General features: G+C 39.9%; 1 protein-coding gene across 1 annotated transcript in view; it reads left to right on the top strand.

The window, feature by feature from the left end:
- Positions 1-18,581, top strand: part of LOC140597332 (uncharacterized) — a 45,556-nt gene extending 26,975 nt beyond the window's left edge. Inside the window, exons 3-5 of the mRNA XM_072745551.1 lie at positions 12,622-12,683; positions 15,320-15,410; positions 15,572-18,581. Coding sequence (XP_072601652.1) covers positions 12,622-12,683; positions 15,320-15,410; positions 15,572-15,635 — 217 coding nt within the window. The 3' untranslated portion in view covers positions 15,636-18,581. The remainder of the gene's footprint in view (positions 1-12,621; positions 12,684-15,319; positions 15,411-15,571) is intronic.
- The last annotated feature ends 1,205 nt before the right edge of the window (positions 18,582-19,786 follow it).

Genomic DNA, 19,786 nt, shown 5'->3' with positions numbered 1-19,786 from the left:
TATGTGTTTTTGTCACTGAACTGAGTTCCTCAAGAACTGAACTGAGGAACACAGAACAGCTATGTTTATTTTCTCACTGCCCACCCTGGCAGTCGGGGCTCAGTGAATGCTGGGTGATCTGGCCTCCTCTGTTCCCTTTCGTTTCTCTCCTGATGCAGTACACCTCGTCCAGTGTGCCTTTTCAATTCGGAAGAAAGCTTATGTCTCTTTCCTTGGAAGTTACAGAAAGCAAATTCTTCCACTTGAACTCTGGTCTGCTGTTCATGTGCATGGAAGTATTTGGTCTGGCAAAGTGTTACATTTTTACCCTGGGATTGCTGAGTATGTACTGGTATGTGTGTACACATTTTGGTCTACTGTGTAAGTAGCTTATCTCTGAGCCACATAACTGTGTGGCCAACAGCATCTTGTTGTTAGGTCATAGATCTTTTTATGGTTATTACCACAGATAATCAGAGCCTTCGATTAAGATACCCCATTGACTAAGAACCTGGCAGTCCTGTCTGGACTACTCAGAAACCTGGATATGGAGCAGTGAAATGACTAAGGTTCATGCGAAGATGGTATTTGCTGCAGGGTTCTTTCAAATTATGCTTAACAAATGTAATAATGAAAGATTAGTATTCTAAAATTAATCCACATTGCATTAAATACACAGGTTTAAGAAGAGATATGGTAAAAACTAAAAAGGAGAAAGTTTACAATCTTTTGTTGCTAAAAACTATGATGAAAAGAAGAGGCATTCGAGTTAGATTCAGTAAGGCAAATAACATGAATACATCACTTATCACAAGAGGAAATTAAAAGAATATAACACTTTTAAGTGTTAAATCTAATATCTAGACAACTAAAATTAAACATACATATTGCTTGTTTCCAGACAGGATTTCTTTGTGTAGGAAGATAAAGAAGAAAATGCCTTTTTTTTTTTAAATTGGGGATATATTTTATGATGAGTATTAGATTATTTTTTAATGATTGGTATAAAAATAGTCAATAAGCTGCAAAGTGAAGTTAATTTAATGCACATAACATAAAACACTTGAATTAGCTAGATTTAGTTCTTTATGAAGGAAAGTTGTGTTTCTAGGGAGATTTTTATTCAAGAAAAATGTATTCCATCTAGTAACATGAGTGGATACTCATAAAAGATTCAGCCACTACTTAGCCATACAAAATAAAATGTGAAGTTCTACATTGCATCATTGAATTAATAAAATATTCAAAAGAAGGTTTAAAATTTGTCTTGTAATATAAATTTTTATGATTTATATTTATACTTTATATAATTCAGTGAATGTAACCTGCACAATAAAGATGTATTCAGCTAAGTATATTAAATTATGAGAATTTGAGAAACAAGCTCACAGAACCTTAAGAAAAATGTTTCTTAGAACCTTAGGAAAAATGTTTCCTAGAACTTTAGTCATCCTTCATTGTGCCTTAGCCCTCTTTGGAAATCTCACATGATCCAAAAAAGACTGCTCAGGAAGGGAGACAGAACATGAAGACTCCTAACTCTGGGAAATGAACTAGGGGTGGTGGAAGGGGAGGTGGGCGCGGGGGGGGGGGCGGTGACTGGGTGCTGGGCACTGAGGGGGGCACTTGATGGGATGAGCACTGGGTGTTATTCTGTATGTTGGCAAATTCAACACCAATAAAAAATAAATTTATTATTAAAAAAATCAAAAATAAAAGAAATCCTGTGCCTAAAAAAAAAAAAAAAAAAAAGACTGCTTGGAGAAAAGAAAAAGGAAGATAAGTTACTGAGTTGTAGGCCACTGTTTGTGGTGCTTTATTGCATCAAGAGGGTACAGAGTTGAATAGAAGAGGAGTTCTAACTCCTAACTCTGGGAAACGAACTAGGGGTGGTGGAAGGGGAGGTGGGCGTGGGGTGGGGGTGACTGAGTGGCAGGCACTGAGGTGAGCACTTGACAGGATGAGTCTGGGTGTTATTCTGTATGTTTACAAATTGAACACCAATAAAAAATAAATTTAAAAAAAGGAGAGGAGTTCTAAAATGTGGCCTTCCCTTTTTTGGAGTTTGTTTTTTTTTTCTTTTTTTTAAACTTTATTTTATTTTAATTTATTTATGATAGTCACAGAGAGAGAGAGAGAGAGAGAGAGAGGCAGAGGGAGAAGCAGGCTCCATGCACTGGGAGCCCGACGTGGGATTCGATCCTGGGTCTCCAGGATCGTGCCCTGGCCAAAGGCAGGCGCTAAACCGCTGCGCCACCCAGGGATCCCAGGAGTTTGTTTAACAAGAGTCTAAAAAGTAATTAAATATATTATTATCATGGCTGACTTATGTCAAAACTATACACACTATTATTCTTTTTTTTTTAATTAATTTTTATTGGTGTTCAATTTACCAACATACAGAAAAACACCCAGTGCTCATCCCGTCAAGTGTCCACCTCAGTGCCCGTCACCCATTCCCCTCCAACACCCGCCCTCCTCCCCCCTTCCACCACCCCTAGTTCGTTTCCCCGAGTTAGGAGTATTATTCTTAATTAAATGCATAATCAACTGACTGATGTGTCTATTATTTCTTAGGTTGGTATTTACTTTTTTATTTTTTTTAATTTTTAGATGAAGAACAAAATTTTATTCTAAAAATAGTTCTCAGTGACAATTAAATACCAAAACCTGGTCATTATAATAAAAGGAAAAAAGAGTTAAAGGAATTTGCTTTAAATTTTTCTCCTTAAAAATACAAAATTCTCACGAATATATTGTCAACTCTCATTTACCTGAATGGGAGTGATTCATGTTTTGGATTATCTAAAGTCCTGGATTGGATTCTCACGCATCTTCCAGTGAATACATTTCTCAGCGGGAACAGAAGCGAGTATTTGCCGCAGTGAACAGGACTAGGTAATGAGTTTATGCCCGTGAAATGTGCACTAGGGGAGCAGTGGTTGGCCTGGGAAGTGAGCGATGCAGCTTCCACACGGAGAAGACAGGCCTCAGGCCACCGGAAAGGTATTCAGGGACATGAAGTGGTTCCCTATCCTCAGAGTGCTCAGAATCCGGCTGCCTACGGGGTTCTTTTTTTTTTTTAATTTTTATTTATTTATGATAGTCACAGAGAGATAGAGAGAGAGGCAGAGACACAGGCAGAGGGAGAAGCAGGCTCCATGCACCGGGAGCCCAACGTGGGATTCGATCCCGGGTCTCCAGGATCGCGCCCTGGGCCAAAGGCAGGCGCCAAACCGATGCGCCACCCAGGGATCCCCTGCCTCTGGGGTTCTAATGGACCTCAAGCCGGGAAGCACAAAGAACACAAGAGATGAAAAAGGTAAAATTGAAAACACCCCCCACCCGCATCGTCATTTTACAAAGAAATGGAAACGGTGGGGGTTCCTACCAGGCAAGTATGTGGTCTGTTACCAACTCTGCCCACCCAGGCTTCCTTGGATTCCTTCTACAATACACATCTCAGGCCTGCGGCGTTACCTGGTCCTCAGCAGACTAGGCCTTAATGCACAGTGCGTAGACGTGATGCTTTTACATAGAAATTCCTAGCATCCTCTGAAACACAAAAGCTGATCACAAGTCACATTTAAATCCTTTGCAGTGCAGACGAGGGACATTAGGACATATTAGTGCATTTCTGGATTAGCAGAAATTTACTAAGATAGCAACACTCTGTCGGATGGTCATATAGTCAGATTAAGTACCATTTTTTCACCAAACATGAACGAGTTTTGGCTGCTTGTAACAGGAACTACATTGACTGGCCCTGGGGTCCCTACAACATGGGGCTTTCTCTAATACCATAATACAGCCATGTGCCCGCCCCCAGGAGACCAGTGGCCTGAAGAATAATAAAAGCTTATCTTTAAAAGCCTTAAAAATGTACTCCAAAGCTTTTGTAGTATAAAAATGCTATGTCCCCAATCTGAGTAAAATCAACAGTGCACAAAAATGCAGCATTTGGTATGTAGGTGGGAGCCTGAGGGGTTGTGTAGGTAGTGCTGCCCTACGGCCCCTGGATGGACTGGCACAGCCTTAGCTTGTGGGGTGGGTTTGGAAATCACAGGAGGAACTTAGGTTAGGGAAGTTTACAGGACATTCAGCGATTCTAGGAGCAGAAAGCTTTACACCTCTTAAAAATATTCACTAAACAGAAAATAACTGTTCCATATGAAATAGAGCGATTTCTGGTAGTGACACTAGTCTCACATCAGCAATAACCTAACCAAATCTTTAAAACACTGTTCAGTGTTCCAATTTAGTGAAATACACAGAGGAAAAAAATACTTAGATTACCTCTCATTGAAAGTTCAGGCTCTCCCTAGCAGGGCAAAGCCCAGATATCTTCGCTAGTTTGACTGGGCCCTGGGGGCAGTGCACCCGGCACAACGCTTTAAAGTTATGCTTGCGAGCTGGTGAACTCCTATAATTTTTGCTGTGTGGTGTTTCTGTCAGCATCCTGAGGGCCTTATTTGTATGCAGGGAGGGCACAGCACCCATGGGGGACCATGTCTGCCGATCACTCCCCTGCTGTGACCAGTGCCATACAAGGAAAGGGCAGGCCTTGTCTGACTGTGTATTTCTTAAAAGTGACTATAACCATTGCATTAACTCTATGTTCCAAATACTCCTTTAGAAAACCCAAACCAAACCCGTTTTCCCTTTAGGAACCAGGAGGACGCTCCACATGTTTATATAGCACATTGTATATTATGTGCATGGCCGAATCACCGAAATGATCTGACAGGGCTGTATCCGTCTTCTTCCACTGGTCCTGGACCTCCTTAGATGATGGCATCATGTTCACCAATGGTTCGTGATCGAACGCCTCTTCTGGAATAATACCTTCTGCCTCCGATGTAAGGAACCGACGGGACACCCAGTGTCAGCACAATACCGCCCAGAGAGCTGCCAGTATCCACTCTGGATCCTGGATTTCCTTTAGAGCTAATAGCTGGTGTGATTGTGACTGATAAGAAAAGGCCGCGGCTGAACTGTCGTGGGGATGGTCTCCGAGGCCAGTGTCGCCTGGGTTGTGTTCTGGGACCCTGAGCTGCTGGAGATCCTGTTGGCCCAGCCCCCAGCTGCTGGGATTCTGGCTGTAGCCACGCGTCTTGGAGATGGAGATGGCGGTTGGTCAGCGGGTTCCCGGAGCTGCTGGTGGCCTGGCTCCTAGAGCTGGAGGTCACAGAGGTGACATTCCCTGTTGGTGGTTTCCTGAGGCATCGAATTCTCTGCATGCAGAGATCCGTGCAGGCGCGCGCTGTCCACAGGCGCCTGGAGCAGCGCCAGCAGGAGCAGCAGCGCCCAGGCCACGTCCCAGGCCCCTTGTTCAGGGGCAGGACACGCAGCCTCAGGGTCCCGCCCCAGCTCAGCTGCCTCCTTCAGGCGGGATTGAATGGGCGATTGATTTAATTCATCTCAGTGGGCAGAGATGACAGCGACATTTCCTTGTGTCTTTCCCTTTGGTGAACTAAGTCCTGTGATGTATGGCTGTGCACAGTTAGGGGTGGGTTACATGTCTGTCTGTCTATCGGTTTGCTTTCCTTCTTTCTTTCTCCTTCCTTCCTTCCTTCCTTCCTTCCTTCCTTCCTTCCTTCCTTCCTCACTCCCTCCCTCCCTCCCTCCCTCCCTCCCTCACTCCCTCCCATTCTTTTTGTTTTTCAGAAAGGAAAAGCAAAGAAAAAGGAGCATGGTCATTCTTGCTGACAGTTTCCCTGACTCTTCCTCTAGCAACAGCATGGAACCAAGCAGGCTTTGGAGAGCTTTCCCTCCGCGACTTAGTTCCATGGGCCCATTTGTAGACTTTGGAATGTAGTGTGCTTGTAAACAGCTTTCCTGATCTTTCTTCATTTTTTTCTCTATTAAATTTAAATGCACATTATTGGGTATTTATATGCTATATTAAACTTTTATAAATATATTTTGCTTTGTTTCAATTCATGGTAGGACCAATGCCATATTGTACACAAAAGTGACATTTAATAATCCCTTGAAATACTTTGTACCTTGCCACACGTAAGATTTTTAATTCTGTTGACACCATCTGAATCCCATAGGAAACCCTATGGTAATTTTAACCCTAGAATGTCAGTAAACAACTGGAAAGATAATGTAAATAACACTGACACATCAGCTCCTGACAGCACACACTCACACTCACTCATCGGTGCACTCGTTCTGTTTTCGTCCTCCCGGCATAGAGAAGTGTCTGTCCCCTCCTCTTTCTGAAGAACAAGCCTGTGTACCCCCTCTGATGAACACTTAGGACGTAGAGCATCCCCTCTCTTCATTTGATATTCACCCTCTGACACTGATGATCATTGTCATTGATATTAAATATTCAGACTTTTTCTTTTCAAAATTGTTCCCTCTTGATTCTACATCCCCTTTCGTCAGGGATCCCCTCTTTGCTTGGATATTCTAGGTCTCCAGTTTTCTCACCTCCAATGTGCTCCTCTGCCCGCACTGAGATGGCTTCTGCCCTGAGCTTTCTAGTGACTCTCTCAGGCCACCATGCACTTTGTGTCACTAAAGCACTGCAGGCTTTTTGGAGCTCCTTCTGCTGATCTGCCCAGTGGCATTAGGGGTTGTTGACAGATGACAGATACCTCCCTCTTAAAGCACTCTCTTCCTTGACTTCACTGAAACCATCTCCTAGCCACTCATTTTTTTGTTCTATTTTTTTGCAGCTTATACGCTTTTTACCCAGCTATTAAATGTCTGAGTGCCTTCCACTTGCTCTACATTTGCATTTTCTCTTTTTCCTTTGCTAGATTCCTCTGTTCAGTCATCACAGGGCCAAGAAACCATCCTTGAACTCCAGATGAGATTAGCTCTCTCCATTATATACTCCAGTAGCACCATGTTCATCATTGTCCTTGCATTCATCAGGTTATTTTCCATTTCTTTGGTGGTTGATTAATGGCTTATCCCTACCTAGTCTGTAAGCTCTTTGAGGTTGGGTACTGTGCCTGCTTTATTTATTTCACTGTGTTATACTTAGTCCTAGCATTACTCTTGCACATACAGGCTCATTTTTTTTTCTCAAAAGAATTGTTTATCTATATAAGAAGTATTTCTTTCTTCATTAAAATAAAAAGAAGTAAAATTAAAAATGGTTGATATTGAATGACTATTGCTCTGAACTTATCTGAAGGCTATTTAATGTTACATTTTGGTCAAGGTTAACATGTTTTCATTGACTAGAAGGTGTATCAAGAGTCCTTTAGTTTTTTATCAGATAGATTCTATTGTAGCAATATAACAGACATCTGAAATTTCAAGTTTGATTGTATTAGTCTGGGCTCTCCGGAAAAGCAGAATCAATAGGATGTGTGTGTGTGTGTGTGTGTGTGTGTGTGTGTGTGTGTGTGTGTGTATATATATATATATATATATATATATCTCACTCTAAGAATTGGCTAAGGTGGTTATGGAGGCTGACAAGTTCTGAGATCCGCAGGGTAAGCCAGCAAGCTGGAGACCAAAGGGAGCTGGTGCTGTACTAGTTTGAGTCTGAAGGCCTAAGAACCAGGAGAACTGAGGGTATAGCTCAGGTCAAAGACTCTCAAGCTCGAGACACAACCAGTGTTTCAACTTAGGTCCAAAGGCAGAAGAAAGCTAATGTCCCAGTTTGGAGGCAGTCAGGCAGGAGGAATTCTCAGGGGAGGGTTAGTCTTTTGTTCTGTTTGGGCCTTGAGCTGATTGGATGAGGCCCACCCATGTTGTGGCTAGCAAGTTCCTATAGTCAGTCAATGAATTCACATCTTAATCTCATTTGAATATATTCTCATGGATACACTCAGAATAATGTTTGACCAGATATCTGACACCCTATGATTCAGTCAGGTTGATACATAAAATATACCATCATATTGATCAAATGAACAAAATTTATTATAGATTTCTACTTTTTAGTCTTTTTTTTTTCTATTTCATTAGGGTGAGGAGGTTGCCTTATAATTTTCTTCAAATGCTGCAATTAACAAGGCATATTTAGATTTTTTTAAAAGATTTTTTTTATTTATTAGAAACAGCAAGAGAGAGAGAACATGAAGGCAGGTAAAGGCCGAGGGAGAAGCAAGCTCCCTACTGAGCAAAGAACCTGATGCAGGGCTGGATCCCCGGACTCCAGGATCACGAGCTGAGCCAAAGGCAGGGCATGTTGAATCTCTGCCTGACTTTTCAGTCACTCCACACATCGAAGCTGCTCTTTCAGTCTCCTTTTCTACAACTTGTCTGCAATACCCAGTGTTCTAGCTAGGTTTGTTGCTTACCATAATCTGAGCTACGCTTGGTAATACTGTGACTTTGCTGACATTGTTTGCCCTATTTTAATAAACCCACTCCCTCTCAATCTTGTCTTGTCCCAAACTTTCCTAGTTTTCAAGGTTCAGAGTGAATCTCAAACACTGTTGTGAAACTGCCTCTGAGACTTCCATAGCTGCTGCTCTCCATGCAATTGTCTTGGCCCCTTTTACTTTTTATGGTAATTTAACCAGTTCCTATTCTCTTTCCACCAAAAGCATGTCAAGTCCTACAGAGCAGAAACTGGTATTGACTTTCTTGTGAGTGGTGGGGGGTGGGGGGTCCTGCAGGATGGTGCACATGATGTGCTACAATAAATGCATTGAATGAACACTCGGTTTCTCTCATAGGTTTTTGAATTGACTTTTGGTATATGAGTGGAGTGTGCTTGGCCTGATTCCGGTTCTCTTTCCAGGAAGCACATCTGCTTATCTACTCTGTCCTCTTATTTCCAGTCGGTTAAAATACTCTCAATTATTGGTTAACTTTTGATTTCTTAAGAATTTGTTGGGAATGGGAACTTGATTCCTCAGTCCTTTTTCTAGCAAGTTCCACTTTCCTGAATGACATTCTTGCCTTTATCATCTTATTAATTTACAGGAAAATGCCAGTTATTTTTCTTAGTTTTTAGTCCATTGGGTTCTTTGTGTCTGGCCCTCATGAGCAAGGTGTTGAGTCAGGTACTGAGATTTCTACATAGATGAATATGATGTAGTGCGTGCCCTCTGGGAGCAAGGAATCTTTGGGGAAGGGAGGAGGCAAGGGGAAGGAGAAATCTGTGTTTAGTGAAGTCTCCTGCCATTTAGAATAATATATATTTGGGGAATGATAATTTATATGTAATTTGAGGATATAATCCCTTCCCCCATGGAGTTTGCAGCCCAGTTGGCGGATGCATCTAAATAAATACAGATCAGGGTGGGAAATACTTTGATAGGGATAGCAAAGTTGGTTAGGGAGGCATGTGTGGGGAATCTGTTGCTCAAACTTGGTTATATAATAATTTGGTTGAAATTCTCTTTTCTGATGTGATATGGACCGGTACGTGGTCAGGTAATAGAAAAAGTTTGTGCTAGCAGGGAAAATAGAACTGATATTTCAACCATTTAATTTTAGTTTAAGTTTTGTAAGTATACATTGATTCTTTTTTAAAATAATAAATTTATTTTTTATTGGTGTTCAATTTACCAACATACAGAATAACACCCAGTGCTCATGCCGTCAAGTGCCCCCCTCAGTGCCCGTCACCCATTCACCCCCACCCCCCACCCTCCTTCCCTTCCATCACCCCTAGTTCATTTCCCAGAGTTAGGAGTCTTTATGTTCTGTCTCCCTTTCTGATATTTCCCACACATTACTTCTCCCTTCCCTTATATTCCCTTTCACTATTATTTATATTCCCTAAATGAATGAGAACACATTGATTCTTTAATTTTTAAAACTATGAGCAGCCTGGGTGGCTCAGCAGTTTAGTGCCACCTTCAGCCCAGGGCGTGATAGTGGAGACCCGGGATCCAGTCCCACGTCGGGCTCCCTGCATGGAGCCTACTTCTCCCTCTGCCTGTGTCTCTGTCTCTGTCTCTATCTCATGAATAAATAAACAAAATCTTTTTTAAAAAAATAAAATTTAGGGATCCCTGGGTGGCGCAGCGGTTTGGCGTGTGCCTTTGGCCCAGGGCGCAATCCTGGAGACCCGGGATCGAGTCCCACGTCGGGCTCCCGGTGCATGGAGCCTGCTTGTGTCTCTGCCTCTCTCTCTCTCTCTCTCTCTCTCTCTCTCTGTGTGTGTGTGTGTGTGTGACTATCATAAATAAATAAATAAATTTAAAAAAAAATAAAATAAAAAAAAAATAAAATAAAATAAAATTTATGACCATAGCCTTCTTGATTCTGAGCATAGGTTTTCTCACTAGAGTTTGCAACCATATATATTTTTTATAACCACTCCTTATAGTATTCAGTTTTGCTATTTTTAAAGTAATATGAGTAAAGCCTCCTTCTTGTAAAGCAAGTGGAGTATAAACTCCTTCCAGACTTATGATTTTCCTCCATCTTTTATAATTGCTTTCGTTCTGTAACTTTTTTTGTTTTTTTCCTCTTTTTTTTTCCTTCTGTAACTTGACAATTCTTTTTACACATTTACCTTTGAGTGTTTTTTAAAAATATACAGCTGATTTTCTTAGAAACAAATGAATTTTTTTCTTACTCGTATATCTTTGGTTTATGTAATATTTGGTTAAGTTATCAATTAAAATATCTTGTACAAGTGTCATAAAATATGTGGGAACACACACAAGGGACTCTCACGACACAAGCATGCTAGTCAAGGGCTGAGGACAGAGGTGTGCCCGTAAAGCAGAGAGCAGGCTGCCAACTGAGAAGACTTTGCTTTGGACGTCATTCAGCTGACTTGATGCAGTGTCAGGTAAATCTGGGAATGAGTTAAGTGGAGGTCAGTTAAAAAACTTCTGATGTAAAATAGAGCAAAAATGCTCTGGGAACACAATATGCTCTCTAATTGCTTGTCTATAAAATAGCCACTCTGTTCTCTGTGACATAATCTTATTCTAAAGTTTCTTGGCCTGTCGAGATTGGTAATTTATCTAAGTAAAATAGTTGAGGTATACCTTTTTTTCCTGTGAAGAGTACCTGTTTCCTAGGATCAGATCACATGTTTTCTGTGTAACAGATTTTTCTTTTTATTCTTCTTGTCTTTTCTGTTGACTTTTTTTCCATGTCAGATTTTTTTTTTGTAAGATACTTTAAAGATTACTGTCTTTGCCTGAGCCCCTCAGAGAAACATAGCATATATGTTAGTGATTTGTGGTTGTTGTTTTTTATTTATGGACTTAGTTTTTTTGTCTAATATAGGATCCCATTCCTAGGAATCCTATTAAATTGTTTCCTTGCTGTGTGGCTGATTATTAGCTGTGATTAGAAACCATCAGAGACCATTTTAGTGTCACCTGGATGGCTCAGTTGGTGAAGCATTTGACTCCTGATTTCACCTCGGGTCATGATCTCATGGATTGTGGGATCCAGCCCTGAGTAGGATTCCACACTCAGCAGGGAATCTGCTTCTCTCCTTCTTGCTCTCCCTCTTCCCCTCCATTGTTTTCTCTCTCACAAATAAATAAATAAATCTTTTTTAAAAGAAAAGAAAAGAAACATTTACATTTGTTTGAAACTTCACTTTTTAATAGGACCCGATGAGTGTGCCGTAAATATGAAATTAACTTATTTTACACAGTTCACTCTTTTGAATACACCTGTCATTTTTCTGCTTCACATAAATTTCCTTGATTAAAAGATGCTTCATTTTTACCAAGGGAATAATTTAAAAAGTATTATTTTGCTTAAGTCATTGTATCAGTCAACTTTTGCCAAGAAGACTGCTCAAACAAATAACCTTAAAGTCTTAGCGGTTTCTAGCAACAAAGATTTAGCTCTTGTCCATGCAAGTGTGGGGTACAGGAGGCTGTGACTCTTTCCAGCATTTGGTTCCACTTGATGTGTAAGGGAACAACACTTACAAGAGACATGCATTTTTCTGGCAGAAGGGAAAGAACAGTCCCCCAAACATGACGACTCTTAAAGCATTCTCTTGGACATGATTCACTTTGCTTCCAGTCACATTTCATGTGTCAGTACAAGTCATTTGGTCAAGCCTGATACAGTACACACCTCATACACACACACCACTCTGGGCTAGATCACAACTTGGTACAGTGCCCCCTCCTGGGATGGGAGTAAATAAATAGGAATGCAATGTTCTGTTACAGTCAGGTCTTTTTTTAGGTTTTAATAATAAATTTATTTTTTATTGGTGTTCAATTTGCCAACATACAGAAAACACCCAGTGTTCATTTTAAAGATTTTTTGTTTTGTTAGAGGAGTATTAAGGATATATTTTGTGAATTTTACTGTGGAAATAATTTTTTCCTGATATTTTTCAGCTTTATATTTTGAACTCTGTAGAACTGATGTTAATATACAGGTTAAGATTGAATTAGGATCTTTGTAAGGAAGAATTAAGTGAAAGGATATTACATATGGAATTCTTACTTCCTACTTCATTATATTTTATTTTCTCCACCTTTATCACTTGTCTCCTACTTCTATTGATAATTGAGCGGGAGTTCAAACTTTTTTCGTCCATACTGGTATAGTTTCAGTTTGTAACTTTAGGAATTTTGAAGATTATTTCCTATTGTATTGATTAGTCATTAGTCAATTTGGCTGGATAATCTGACGCTATCTACTACCATTTCAATACACTAAATTATGCCTTTGCCAATTTCATAGTCATGTTTTGTTTTTTTTTTTTAACAGCATCCACATGTGGACAACAGTCTCCCAGCAAGTAAAGAGAAACCAAGTTAAGTCACAGACAGGTGCAGCTGAAATACCAAATCACGCATGGCCTTTTCTAGAGTTATATTTACTTGTGCACAGTGGGGACTATATTTCCTTACAAAACAAGAGATAGTTACATTTGCTGTTTTGAAATAGCAGAACTGAACCTCAAATGCATGAGAACATGAAATCTTAGTGGGGTATGGTACTTGAAAAGGGACAGTGGGCAAGTTGTCAGAGAAATTGGAGATTTGTGAGTGATGCTGGATGTTGGAAGGAGATAGGAAGTTTGAAAAGTAGATACATCTAGATATCCAGGAGTAAATGTTTTGTGATAGTGATGGAATCAGAAAGAATTAGACTGGAAGGCATTGTGAGTTTGTTTGGTCCTAGCTATTGCCACAATACAGAAGCAGTTCCATTGGTAAAAGCTTATCAAATGGTGGCTTACATTATCCTGTGTAATTTCAGAGAAGTCCCCTCCCCCAATCTTCCAAGATTGTGTATTCCAGTTTTTCACTGTCATATCCCACTTAAGTGTGTTTCTTAATTCCATACCAACTATCCTTTTCAAAGGGTGAGGTCTGAGAGGGGCAGCAATGATCACATCATCCTGTATATGCATTTCTCTTTAACGTCATTAAAGCTCTTGGGAAAGATGTTATTTCACCTGTGATTGAATCTAGTTCTGAAAGGGATGAGATTACAAAGTCTACCTACACCATTTTACAGATTAAGTGAAAGAGTTTCAAAGATGATGAGACTCGCCCAAGGTGAAAGGGCCCAAATGGGAAAGCCAAAGCCAGAAGAACAATCTTGTCTCCTAATTAAGTGTTCTTACTTTGTATATGACATATAAGTGGCTATTTCATGAGTATATTAATATCAGATGTACATAACAGAATATAAGTTTTCTTCCTGCACATAACATTGAGGTAGCATAGTTAATAATAGGTGTCTGGCCAAAGAAAGGAAATTGTTTTGTGAGTCATTGAAAAGTAAGCATAAGAAATAAAAGAAATATATGAGGACAAATTCCATTTAGCTGTCAAACGCATTGGGTTGTTTTAGCCTCCTTTAAGAAATGTTTTATCCAGGAAAATTGAAAGCTATATATAGATTAACTCATTCTATTTCACTCCTGAGTTCACTACGCCTGTTCTTCTCATGGTTCTAGTTATAGGCTGGCTCTAGGATTTGCTAAGTGTGAGCTTTACAATTGTTTATCATCACTTAGTCTCAACTCTCCCATTGGTAAAATGTGCACAGCTTGGAGGTGTTCTTCTGGGAGATGGACCCAGATTTTTTTGAATTTTTTTTAATAAATTAATTTTTATTGGTGTTCAATTTACCAACATACAGAAAAACACCCAGTGCTCATCCCGTCAAGTGTCCCCCTCAGTGCCCGTCACCCATATCCCCCCACCCCCCACCCTCCTCCCCTTCCACCACCCCTAGTTCGTTTCCCAGAGTTAGGAGTCTTTATGTTCTGTCTCCCTTCCTGATATTTTTTGAATTTTTTAATCCAGAATTACTCTTTTAGGTAGGTGCTATTGATCCTATTTTGTAGATAAGGTAATAAATGAAGTTAAGATAACCTTTCCTGAGGATACATTGCTAATAAATTGTATACCAGAATCCCAAGTCAGGTCTATCTGATTCCAAGGCAGAGTCTCTCCACCCAGTGTACTTGGAAATGCACTTGACTTTTTCATCCATCTCTCAGAAGGTGAAAGCCTGATAAAGTACGTGATATTTTTAGACAATTGCCAAGTGCTATATCAATGTGAGGTATTGTTGTTTCTTTTATGTGTTCTTAGCCACTTATTGGAAAATAGCAGTACGATCCAAGGCATAAATAAGTTTTCTATTTTCTGCTTTATGGATGAGGAAATTGAGGCCCATGGGATAAGGAAGGATATCTACATAGGCAGAAAGTAAGAGAGTAGTGTCAGTTCCTAGTCTAGTTCTAAAGCCCATCGTCCAGTCTTTCTCCTTATTCTTCTCTAGACCTGAGTTTTTATTCTGGCATAGGGGCTGATTCCATCACTATGTACTGATTCCTGTGTTGGAACTTCCCAATCAGCTAAGACACTCTAGCGAGGTAAGAGTAGGTTACTAGTAAGGAAAGAGGTAATGACACTGATGATAGTATTTTTTAAAGACTATATGCATACAGGTAATCATTCAAACTTCATGACAGTTGGATATAACACTATATGGCAACCCTTCCATACTTTATGAATTCAGAAACGGTCATTGTGGTGCATTAGGATTTTGGCAGAGCACCCGCCTCAAGAGAATACTCTGTAGCAGCTCTACCATAAGGCACTATCTCCAGTTTTCCTGTTGAATCATTCCAGCCAGGTTACTTACTACATTTTTCTGGGCTTGTTTATCTTCATTTCCTAAGTTTGTTTGAAAAACCCTAACAACTAGGACATTCAGAGAAGCTCTTGTATGTGCAAATTTGCCTGTAAATCTGAATTCTCTATGAGATGTTACTACCAAAATGTTGAATCTAATAAAACTGTAAGCCACCATGATTTTTGTGTGTCATTCAGAGATACAGATCAACATTCTCCTGTACTTTACTTTTTTGAATCGATTATCAGTCCAAAGGAAGAGCTTTGCAAGTAGTTTGTTACTAAAATGATTTATTTTTTGGATTTAGGTACACATGATGATTCTCTCAATTCTTTGAACCTCTCAGTTGCCTGTTCTTTTTTCTCTTTCTGGACCAGGGTTTTGGAAATTCATTTAAGGTTTGTTTGTAGTTCCCTGTCGTATAACATGAAAGTTCTAACTTAATTTTAATATTCTAGTTTAAATTTAATATTAAGAATTAGATCACCGATAGCATATTTTTCTCTAGATGCAGAAATGACACCATTACCTAATAAACTTCTTTTTGCTGCATTTACAGGCCTCCACAAGATGTTACTGCATTGGGCAAATTGATGATGTGGAATTCACTTTTAGAAAGTTAGATAATTAGCCTTTCCTTTGATATATATGACTGTCTCTATTTGTAATATATATTTTATGTATATTTTATGTATATGTATTTTGTTTGCCAGGTAACTGAATATTGTCAGATTCCTTTTTCAGTATCTAGATCAGTTGGAAATTTAAAAAAACATCAATGGTAACTTTGAATTGGCACGTGGTACTCAATGTATCTTAAAATGATTTTTTCTTAATCACTATTAGAAACAAATGAATAGGGCACCCTGGGTGGCTCAGCAGTTTAGCCTCTGCCTTTGGCCAGGGCCTGATCGTGGAGACCCAGGATCAAGTCCCACATTGGGATCCCTGCATGGAAAGCCATAAACTACCAGAACTGGAACAGGAAGAAATAGCAAATCTGAACAGGCCAATAACCAGGGAGGAAATTGAAGCAGTCATCACAAACCTTCCAAGACACAAAAGTCCAGGGCAAGATGGCTTCCCTGGGGAATTGTATCAAACGTTTAAAAAAGAAACCATACCTATTCTACTAAAGCTGTTTGGAAAGATAGAAAGAGATGGAGTACTTCCAAATTTGTTCTATCAGGCCAACATCACCTTAATTCCAAAACCAGATAAATACCCCACCAAAAAGGAGAATTATAGACCAATATCCCTGATGAACATGGATGCAAAAATTCTCAAGAAGATACTAGCCAATAAGATCCAACAACACATTAAGAAAATTATTCACCATGACCAAGTAGGATTTATCCCTGGGACACAAGGCTGGTTCAACACTCGTAAAACAATCAGTGTGACTCATCATATCAGCAAGAGAAAAACCAAGAACCATATGACCCTCTCATTAGATGCAGAGAAAGCATTTGACAAAATACAGCATCCATTCCTGATCAAAACACTTCAGAGTGTTGAGATAGAGGGAACTTTCCTCGACATCTTAAAAGCCATCTACGAAAAGCCCACAGCAAATATCATTCTCCATGGGGAAGCACTGGGAGCCTTTCCCCTAAGATCAGGAACAAGACAGGGATGTCCACTCTCACCACTGCTATTCAACATAGTACTGGAAGTCCTAGCCTCAGCAATCAGACAACAAAAAGATATTAAAGGCATTCAAATGGCAAAGAAGAAGTCAAACTCTCCCTCTTCACCGATGACATGATAAACTACACAGAAAACCCAAAAGCCTCCACCCCAAGATTGTTAGAACTCATACAGGAATTTGGTAGCGTGGCAGGATACAAAATCAATGCCCAGAAATCAATGGCATTTCTATCCACTTATAATGAGACTGAAGAAAGAGAAATTAAGGAGTCAATCCCATTTACAATTGCACCCAAAATCATAAGATATCTAGGAATAAACCTAACCAAAGAGGTAAAAGATCTATACCCTAAAAACTATAGAACACTTCTGAAAGAAATTGAGGAAGACACAAAGAGATGGAAAAATAGTCCATGCTCATGGATTGGCAGAATTAACATTGTGAAAATGTCAATGCTACCCAGGGCAATTTACACGTTTAATGCAATCCCTATCAAAGTACCATGGACTTTCCTCAGAGAGTTAGAACAAATTATTTTCAGATTTGTGTGGAATCAGAAAAGACCCCGAATAGCCAGGGGAATTTTAAAAACGAGAACCATAGCTGGGGGCATAACAATGCCAGATTTCAGGTTGTACTACAAAGCTGTGGTCATCAGGACAGTGTGGTATCGGCACAAAAACAGACACATAGATCAATGGAACAGAATAGAGAATCCAGAAGTGGACCCTCAACTTTATGGTCAACTAATATTCGATAAAATAGGAAAGACTATCCATTGGAAGAAAGACAGTCTCTTCAATAAATGGTGTTGAGAAAATTGGACATCCACATGCAGAAGAATGAAACTAGACCACTCTCTTGCACCATACACAAAGATAAACTCAAAATGGATGAAAGATCTAAATGGAGACAAGATTCCATCAAAATCCTAGAGGAGAACACAGGCAACACCCTTTTCGAACTTGGCCACAGTAACTTCTTGCAAGATACATCCACAAAGGCAAAAGAAACAAAAGCAAAAATGAACTATTGGGACTTCATCAAGATAAGAAGCTTTTGCACAGCAATGGATACAGTCAACAAAACTAAAAGACAACCTACAGAGTGGGAGAAGATATTTGCAAATGACGTATCAGATAAAGGGCTAGTTTCCAAGATCTATAAAGAACTTCTTAAACTCAACACCAAAGAAACAAACAATCCAATCATGAAATGGGCAAAAGACATGAAGAGAAATCTCACAGAGGAAGACATGGACATGGCCAACATGCACATGAGACAATGCTCTGCATCACTTGCCATCAGGGAAATACAAATCAAAACCACAATGAGATCCCACCTCACACCAGTGAGAATGGGGAAAATTAACAAGGCAGGAAACAACAAATGTTGGAGAGGATGCGGAGAAAAGGGAACCCTCTTACACTGTTGGTGGGAATATGTACTGGTGCAGCCACTCTGGAAACTGTGTGGAGTTCCTCAAAGTGTTAAAAATAGACCTGCCCTACGACCCAGCAATTGTACTGTTGGGGATTTACCCTAAAGATTCAGATGCAATGAAACGCCAGGACACCTGCACCCTGATATTTCTAGCAGCAATGTCCACAATAGCCAAACTGTGGAAGGAGCTCGGTCTCCATCGAAAGATGAATGGATAAAGAAGATGTGGTCTATGTATACAATGGAATATTCCTCAGCCATTAGAAACGACAAATACCCACCATTTGCTTCAACATGGATGGAACTGGAGGGTATTATGCTGAGTGAAATAAGTCAGAGAAGAACAAAAATAATATGTTCTCATTCTTTTGAGGAATATAGATAATAGTGAAAGGGAGTAGAAGGCAAAGGTGAAGAAATGGGTAGGAAATATCAGAAAGGGATACAGAACATAAAGACTCCTAACTCTGGGAAATGAACTAGGGGTGGTGGAAGGGGAGGAGGGTGGGGGGTGGGGGTGAATGGGTGACGGGCACTGAGGGGGACACTTGACGGGATGAGCACTGGGTGTTTTTCTGTATGTTGGTAAGTTGAACACCAATAAAAATTAATTTATTAAAAAAAGAAAAAATTTATTTCTCACAAACAGAGCATGTTGCAGCATTAAACAAATCTTCCTCATTTCTCACATTTGCATAATGACTTTCTCGGATCTAATCCCCAAATATGTTAACATCAGTCTTAAATTCCCGTTCTGTTAGGTGATACTCCTACGTCTATATCCTGACACTGTTGCACAGTGATGTTCAGAATTCACAATCAGGGTTTGCTAAACCTGCCTGTATCTCTAACTGCTACCCCAAAGTTCTTATCAATATTTTTCCCTACTTGAAAGTGTCTCCCCACTGAGGACATCGCTTCCCCTAAAGTCCTGTCAATTGAAGGCTATGTCCTCCATTGCCCTCTTCCCACAAATGCCTGGAACGCAGAAGGCAAGAGGTGGGGAGAGGTGGGTGGGGGTGGGGGCATAGTTGTTCCTCTGGAGGCTCAGGAATTGTAACAAGACCTGTAATCATTGCTGTGACCAGGCTCTCTCCCTCCTCCTTTCTAAAATTTCATGTTTTTTACAATAATCTTGAGGAATTACCCATATGTATTGCACTCACTATATTCCTCCCTACTTATAAGCCTTTTATTACTCCTTTGTGTTTCCTCTTATTCCTTGAAGACTTACACCACAATTCTTATCAAAATCCTTGATAATTTTATTATCTACATTGATGACTTTTGATCCTGGTGTCTCACTCAGTGACTCCATGTCCTTCTCTCCAGTGGATTTGGCTCTCAGCATGCTTCAGCTACTCACATAATCATGCCTATGTTTGTAATTACTAATTTCCACTGCCTTAAGAACCCAGCTCACCAATCACCAGCTCCTATCTTTCCAGCTTACTTCTTCTAGTACTCTAATTCCAAAAATGCCACAGACCCACTTGGACTTTCGGTCCATCATTTCTACTGCATTTTCGATGTTCTTTATGACCTCATCCTTGTGCCTTCCTTTTCAATATTACTAGCTTAAATTCCATGGAAGGTTTAATTTCTTTCAGGCATGTACCTGTAACTCCGTTATGCAATGCTCCCTTCAGAGCATTTGCTTGAATAATCACAATCCTAGTT

This window comes from Vulpes vulpes, unplaced genomic scaffold, assembly GCF_048418805.1.
Source record: "Vulpes vulpes isolate BD-2025 unplaced genomic scaffold, VulVul3 u000000641, whole genome shotgun sequence".
In the NCBI taxonomy this organism is placed as follows: Eukaryota; Metazoa; Chordata; class Mammalia; order Carnivora; family Canidae; genus Vulpes; species Vulpes vulpes.
This window is presented reverse-complemented; position numbering and strand designations above follow the sequence as displayed.